The sequence below is a fragment of the Ambystoma mexicanum genome, chromosome 1p, assembly GCF_040938575.1.
Source record: "Ambystoma mexicanum isolate Mex_15411 chromosome 1p, UKY_AmexF1_1, whole genome shotgun sequence".
Classification (NCBI taxonomy): domain Eukaryota; kingdom Metazoa; phylum Chordata; class Amphibia; order Caudata; family Ambystomatidae; genus Ambystoma; species Ambystoma mexicanum.
In genome coordinates, this window is record NC_090921.1 from 1,101,158,833 (window position 1) to 1,101,167,207 (window position 8,375).

Genomic DNA, 8,375 nt, shown 5'->3' on the forward strand with positions numbered 1-8,375 from the left:
AGAAACCAAGGACACTTCAGGAGTGACCTCCCTTGTTTCATTACTCATGGAGAAGAGCAGGGAAACCTGGAAGATTATGTTGTGTTAAAAAGGAAGAACTTTGGTACAACTGGTAAAACAAAGGAAAGTCCCTGGGTGGAACTACAAGGACTTTTATTAAAGGTGGTTACCAGAGATTGTCCAAAAACAGCCTGTACGGCTAATACAGTTTGGCTGGGAAAAGGAAATGATTCTCCTGGCTTTTCCTTTTGTTGACTCTGAAACTATTTAAGACAATTGTTAGAAATCAACTCAAAGGTTGACCCAGTTGACCTGTGGAAAGGAGTCATTCTCTTGCCCCCCCCCCTTTTGTTGTTAAGAACCTTTGCACCAGACTGTTAGACAGCAGCTTGGAGGATGATCCTCTTGAACAAGGAGAAGGGAGTCATTCTCCACGTGTTATTTCTGTTTGTTAAAACCCCTCTTGATTAGTGTTAGTGTTAGTGCCAGAATAGAACAGAATTGGGCAGAGGACAGATTCTTTAGTTTGACAACCAACTTGATGATGAGCACCTAAGTTATGATTATTTTAGGCAAGACAAGCCCTATATTGATAGGGAGAGTTAGGCTATTTTCTCCTTTGTGAAATGAAACTTTGAGTTGAAATGCCACCCCTGTGTCCGTCTCCTTCTTCTGACTTACTACAAGGGGTATTTCTTTTATCAACCTCAAATGGTGAAAGGCTGAGTTGACCTTGATGGGTTTCAAACCTGCTAATGCAGGCTGTACACAGATATGGAGCGAGCACTCAACACACTATGCTATCTTTAATTGCAAGTGCATGCAGGTGCATGCTCCAAAGGTTGGCATACATTTTACTGACATATATTAAAAGGAGTAAACCGTTAATTTATTTCACTGTGGTGTTCACATATTTTATGTGTCTAAGATTGCATAGAGGAGTTTAATACTTGGTTAAGGCTGGTTTTGCGGGGCTTAAGCTAAAAGCACACACTTTATCTCATAATTAATGTTACCTCCCTTCTTTAAGGTTTCTGTTTTTCTTATCTGCCTATAACTTTCTACAGGGTAGTCCTACTGTTCTAGCTCCTCAGTCTGATTCAGAGGAGGTGGTTCCTTGCGTTGGCCTTATATTTTTTGACTGCACATTGTGAGAATCTGAATGTGGCCATCCATCAAAGAACTTTTTAAGCATTCTTTTAGGGAACCTTTTGATGTAAAACGGAGAAGTTTCGCAACCTCTTTGACAGAGGAAGAGCCTGCTGGTGGTTGCTTTTGGCGTTTATCTAACACCTGCTGTTTGGAAGATTGTTTAATCATTAAAGAGATGATTCTGAACACTGTACTCTGCACACGATCCAGCTCACCTATTTGAGGACACTTCTTATCTAATGGTGATACCTGTAGCCCTAGGTCAGCTTGCATTGACTCATATGTTATCTCCTGATCCTGAGATTGAAGCATAGAACTATGCTGTACCTCTGCTTTCTGGTTCAGTGTCGACTTGCACAGTTAAGCGTATTGATATTTTAGGAGGAGGTGTTCTCTAGCATCTATCGGCATGGTTAATTCTCTGATGGGATAAACCCCCATCATCTAGGATGACCAGAAGGGATTTTCAGCCCATATGGAAACCAGTTTTTTTACCTTTCTCTGGACAACTAGAGTTCTGGCTCAGTATTAGGCACATAAGTAATCCCAGCCTGATATGCCGATAGAGCAAGCAGCTAAAATGATCACTAATTTTCACTCAGGGTGTTTTCCCACATGCGTACATTATCTCTGTAGGTAAAGAGATCTGTGTTCTTGACTGTTGCACCCAGATTATGAAATCCTGATTGACCTTGTAAATATTACATGCTCACACCAGGAGTTTACCTCATCAATGCATAGCAAGGGAATGTACATGTTTTCTGGAAATGATGAAAAGGTCCACCGGTCATAATATCAAAACCCCGTCTGTCGCACAATCAGAAGACATTCCTGCATCTGTGCATGCTAATGAAGCCCTCATCAACAGTGTACAGTTATAAACAGGGGTTTGTTCCTGCTCACTATTTAAAGGCACTAGGATTACTAAATCTATCACAGAACACCCACGTGTTATGCGCTTACATGGCTCTGCACTGGAGATATTTTTTATTTAATGATGCTTGTCCCTGGCTGAGGTAAGCATGCTCTTTCAGCTCCTTATCTTTATTACTTTTTAATGCATCAGAAGGCCATCTCAATATATGAAACCTATCGCTGTTCTTCACTAGCGAAGGAAAAGGCGTAATTAATGAAACCAAACCACCACGCTCTCGTGGCACGGCAAGGTGCATATATCTGCTGTGACTTAGTGAGAGGGTAGAGGTACTTTGATTGAGCCCCACATTGGATGGGCACCAAATATTCTCATGGCCCTTGGGGTCACCCCATCTAATAAGAGCTCTGACATTAAGGGGGCTAAACTGCAGTTCTCAGCTAAGTTAAGGTCTAGCACTCTTCTTATGCAACGAGGAAGCTACCAGCCACAGAAATGGAACCCAGAGGACGTCTCCCCTCGTCTTATTCAGTGCCTATATTATGCTCATGCTACAATGAATCAAATTGGGTTTTGGGTGATCAAAGTGTACTTCCCTTCTCAACTCACATTCACAGCTCTATTAATGTATAACATCCCTCAAACCTGATAACATACTCATGGGTTCTGCAACACGTCCTGTCACTCCTGGCGCACATACATAGGGATAGGGGGTTTTGGACAAAAGAAAAAGACTTCAGGAAAGAGACATAATGCATCACATAACAAAGGGCCTCATTACAACTCAGGCGTTAAGGGTTAACGCCGTTGTTAACCCTTAACGCCTGATTCCGATTTTAAGGGCTGCTTTTAGCAAGTTAAGTTGGCGTAATTACCGCCTGGGTCGTAATGACCCCCATAGTGTTGTTGGTGAGAGCGTGCACAATAGTGTAAAGGGCACTTATAAGAGGAAATGTAGTCTGTTACTGCCATGAAAGCCCCCACTTGTGCCAACTATATGGAGTACACCGGCAGCCATACAGGAAATGCTGCCACAACACGAAGACAGAAGACAGATCCTGTCACTGCTATCGCCACTTGTAATCAAGCAAAAGCCACCTGACTACAAGTAACAATACAGCAATGTTGATGCCCATTCTTGGAGTCCGTATGGCTCCATGGAGGAGTTGGAGGAATTACTGCGGGTGGTGATTCCGCACATGGATAATCCTCATTTTAGAGGAAAAGTGGAGGAAGTACCTCCAGTCAAGTGCTGGAGGTACCTCCTCCACTTTACTTGCAAGCATGTAATGTAGAGATGGGTAAAGTTGGCAGGAATTTGGCAGTAATGGAATTACTGATGATTACCACCACTTTTTCTTGCACAGTCAAACTTGAAATGAGGCCCACAGTCTTTTTTGACCATTTTAGACATTGGGCATCATTACACAGTAGGCGGTAAGGGTTTACCGGTACCGGTAAGGGCACCGGAACCGGTAAACCCTTACCGCCTTACTACGAGTTCCCTTGCAGGACCTGACCTTAACGGCTGGTTTTACCAGCCGTTAAAGTAGGGTGCCGCAAAGGGAGCTTGGTGCTAATTACGGTACCGCAATTTGCGGTACCGTAATTACCTCCTTCCCCATTCCCATTGAGCCCTATGGGGGCAAAAAAGGGAATGGGGAAGTGCCTTGGTGAATGGGGAATTACCGCCCCCACTCACCTTGGAGTAGGGCGGTAATTCCGCCATCCACCAAGGCGGACACGGTAAAATACCGGCGGCAACCATGGCGCTAATAGCGCCATGGTTACCGCCTACCGTGTAATGAGGCCCATTCTCTTTAACTGGTGGCATCAGAGAAGTTTTGATATACCATAAATTGCAGGGTCAAGGAGAAATTGGATGCCTCAAAAAGGTAACATCTGGGCACGGTCCTAGTTTAAAAGTGGTATGTTTGCTCTAAGCTGAGCCTAAAAGGGGTTTGATTGGGGAAGCATATTCTGTAATGGTGTTCTGATTGAAGCATGATATGTGTCAACACAGCGAGGCATAAACTGGAATGGCTTCTCACCTTTCAATTTTATTTTGATGAGTTATTTTGTCTCCCCCTAACCTGGGTATTGAGGTCCATATATTTGGGTAACTACCTGCTCATTCCACATGACCATAGTAGTTATTCTCAAAGCTTTCTCGGGCAAGGTTCACTTGTAATCTTTGTGAATTAATACCTCCTCAAATCTAAAATCCGAAAATGATGACTGTGGTTGCTATATGTGTTTTAAGAACTACCCACTTGATATTGTTTTATGCCATTCAAAAAGACATTCCTAAGAAAACAAAAATCTGGTGGCAGCAGTAGTTCAAAGAGAGGATTGGCTTTTTGAGTGGCAAAAGTCAAATTCACAGCCTTCTGCCAGGAATAAGGAACCTCATGCCACCTTTGGTTTAGGGTAGAAATAGCCATTCATGATGTTCCATTCTTGCTGAGTGGCAAGATTGAAGTCTTGTCTTGTCACAATATTTACATTACATGTGTATCTGTATCAGTGGGCTGAAAGAGCCCCTTATAAAACCAGATCTGCGAGGGCTGGAAACATGTTGGATTTTTAGGACACCCCTCATTAATATTTATGAGATACATTTGCATACAGTGATTCTAAATGTATGCAGATTTGTTCTCATGAATATTGAGGGATATTCTGAAAACCAGTCAGGATTCCGGGGCTCGAGGTCTGGAGTTGGACAACCCTGATTTAAAGCAATTATGAGGTTGCCCTCCCACTTTTGTAGAATATAGCCCAATATTCTTTTATGCTTTCTTCTAGAGATTAACTGATGGAACAGAATGGCTCCTAATAATCTAACATCAGAACCATATTTGCTGCTCATGGTGTTCTCAGACTTACCCTGGATGAAGGCTGTGCACACTGTGGTGCTCCTGAACATCTACCTTGTGACCATTTTGTGGAACCTCCTCCTGCTACTCCTTCGAAGAATTGATCCTAGTCTCCACACCCCTATGTACTTCTTCCTCAGCCACCTGTCCTTCATAGATATCTGCTTCACCACAACTATTGTGCCTAAAATGCTGTCCAATTATTTGACTGAGGATAAATCCATCTCATACCTGGCCTGTGCTACACAGATGTACTTCTCATTGGCATTGGGATGCACAGAATGCCTTCTCCTTGCTATAATGGCATATGATCGCCACGTGGCTATCTGTCAGCCTCTGCATTACAATGTCATAATGTGCACAAGGACCTGCTTCTTGCTAGCTGCTCTCTGCTGGACCAGCAGCCTTGTGAATTCCTTGTTCCACACAGTATTTACATTCTTTTGGTCATTTTGCAAGTCTAAAGAAATTAAACATTTCGTATGTGAAATCCAGCCCTTGCTCAGGTTGTCCTGTGCTGACACACACACCCATGAAATGTGGGTATTTGTCTCGGCCACTATCATTGTACTCTGCGCGTTCCTCTTCACCCTCTTCTCCTACATTCACATCATCTCCACCATAATGAAGATCCATTCCTCTGAGGGGAAGTCTAGGGTGTTCTCCACCTGCTCCTCCCACCTCCTGGTAGTCATCATATTCTATGGGACTATTTCATCTATCTACTTGCGGCCGATCTCCAGCTACAACCCTGAGAGGGACAGAGTCCTCACTCTGCTCTACACAGTAGTGACCCCAATGTGTAATCCTCTGATATATACTATGAGAAACAAAGAAGTGAAGGGGGCCATGAGGAAAGCCATGATGAAAAGATTTAAGACACTGAGTCAAAATATGACTTAAACTTGTTCGATGCATATCTGCTACACAGAATGGAGCTCCAGTTTTGAAATTAACGAATAAGTCATCAATTTAGGCACCAATTCATGTAGGATAAAGGTTGGCTTACAACAATCACACATAACAGACATAGTAAGGAGGGGCAATTGAAAAATGGTTGCATATGTTTTTTTTATTTATTTTATTTAGATGATTTGGTTTATTTATAAACTTTTTCATCTGTGTGTTAAAGTGTGAAAGGGTAGTGAGTGAAGTGTATCTCAGGAAGTTCTTTTACTGAGTTCCAGTATAGTGCTGACAAAGAGAGTGCTTGTGTATGTGTATTTGTTGTTTTGCTCGCTAACTAGGGCAGCCCATCTTTCTTCTGTGTCCATTTGCTGTGATGAAAGTTCAAAAAAGGCCTCAAATTGTTTGCGTTGGCATGAAAGTGACTGGCATTCCATCACCAGGTGGTATAGGGTTTCCGGAGTTGTTTCAACCTTGCAGAACCGACAGTGGTTATATGTGATAGAAATCAGCCTCGTTGTCGCCAGGTATGAGTTTGTAGGTAGGATGTTCAAACGTATTCTTAGAAATGTTGTTCTGATGGTTTGGTCTGGAAACATTTGAAGATATGGTGGTAGCTCGTGGATTTTTCTGTTATCTTTGTTGCATTGGAGGTTCTGTTTGTAGGCATTTTTGGTTTGGATCGTTTTCATCCAATCGTTCCGAAGAAGTTTGATTTTCTGCATGTTGTGGGCGAAGGGTTAGTAGTTCTTCTGATATCTCTTTGTTTTCCATTTCCTTCATTAAAGTCTGTTTCCATTTTTGTAATACCGTGCTGTTGAAGGTATTTGCATGAGCTCTCAAGATTTGGATCACTTGGGTTTTCTGGTCAGAAAAGATTTTTCTGAAAATGTCTAATCTCTTCCAGAGTACGATGGATGCAATTGAATGGGTTGCCATTTCGTGTCTTATTCCAGGCAAGGGATATGACTGCGGAAGATGAAGGATTTTATGCCAAAAAATTGCTTTGAATTTCATCCAGTTTACTGTGCCAGCATTCATCATTGCTTCTGTTCCGTACACTATTATAGGAATGTATTTTTGTCTATAGTAAGCGATGATAGGTCTGAAAGAGAATTTCCCATATTTCCTATGGAGAAGACATCCTTGTCATGCCAGGATTTGGGATGTTTGTTCTATTTTGTCCAGCCATTGTTCTTCTGTTTTAGATTGATTTATTAGTATACCAAGATATTTGAAGGTTGTCACGTTTTCTGGTTGGTTTCCATTAATGTTGAATGTTGGTTGTTTTGCTTTTTTTGTTTGTGGTTTAGTTAAAGTCATTGGGCCTCATTACACGGTATGCGGTAACTATGGCGCTATTAGCGCCATGGTTGCCTCCGGTATTTTACCGTGTCCGCCTTGGTGGATGGCGGAATTACCGCCCTACTCCAAGGTGAGCGGGGGCGGTAATTCCCCATTCACCAAGGCACTTCCCCATTCCCATTTTTGCCCCCATAGGGCTCAATGGGAATGGGGAAGGAGCTAATTACGGTACTGCAAATTGTGGTACCGTAATTAGCACCAAGGTCCCTTTGCGGGCCCGTTCCTTAACGGCTGGTGAAACCAGCCGTTAAGGTCGGGTCCCGCAAAGGGACCTCATAGTAAGGCGGTAAGGGTTTACCGGTACCGGTGCATTCCGTGTAATGAGGCAGATTGTCTTGGTTTTTGAAATGTTGATTGCTAGTTCGTTTCTGTTCATGTAGCTGCTCAGTGCTGTCAGGGCTGCTTGTAGTCCAGAGGTCGTTTTTTCAAGAAGGATGATGTCATCTGCGTATGCCATAGCGGAACTGGTATTGAGTTTATTTTCAGGGGTTGGTTTGGTTGCTGATCAGATGTTCTTCAATGTTGGCTGTGAACAGATTGTATAGGGTTGCCACCAAAGGGAACCCTTGCTTTAGTCCGTTTGATGTGGCGATTGGGCTGGTAGTACCGCCTTGTTTTGATAGTCTCACTTTTATGGAAGTTTCTGAGTATAATAAGATGATTGGCTCCAGAATGTTCGATGGGCACTTCCATGCTTTGAGTTTTGATCATAGTTTGTGTCGTGATATGGCATCGAAGGCCATCATCAGGTCTATAAAAACAGCATTTATAGTGGTGCAATGGTTGATGGCTTCATGTTTTATTAGGTGAAGTAGTATCAGGTTGAAGTTGGTTCCGATTGTTGCATATGAAAAACATCCTTCACTGCACAGATTGAAAGGTGAATACATCAAGCAAGGGTTTGCACTACATTGCCAGCTTGACTTCAGAGCTCTTGCCTCAGCTTTGCAACCATAGAACTGAACATAAGATTGACAAACTGTTTCCAAAAGTGAACGTCCAAATTAACTGAAGAGCATTCAGATTCACAGAATAAGATAGGGAAGGTGAGACATGCTGCAGACTCAAAGCTTAAGAGAATGCCAGCAACGCAGTTACCAAGTGGCAGGTGATGCTGAGAAAACAGGAGACATGTTTTAAATAATTCATTCATTAACACTTAGAAAGAACACAACAGGTTGCATGATATTTTCTAAATGTGC

At 42.6% G+C, this 8,375-nt stretch overlaps 1 protein-coding gene across 1 annotated transcript; it reads left to right on the forward strand.

Moving 5' to 3' along the window:
• Window positions 1–4,851: 4,851 nt before the first annotated feature.
• LOC138526379 (putative olfactory receptor 2B8) lies at window positions 4,852–5,805 on the forward strand. The gene has a single exon (XM_069637100.1). It carries the CDS (start codon window positions 4,852–4,854, stop codon window positions 5,803–5,805), a length of 954 nt encoding a protein of 317 aa, XP_069493201.1.
• Window positions 5,806–8,375: the final 2,570 nt, after the last annotated feature.

Coding starts and splice junctions, on each gene's coding strand:
- LOC138526379 (XM_069637100.1), top strand. CDS start 4,852: ATGGCTCCTAATAATCTAACATCAGAACCATATTTGCTGCTCATGGTG.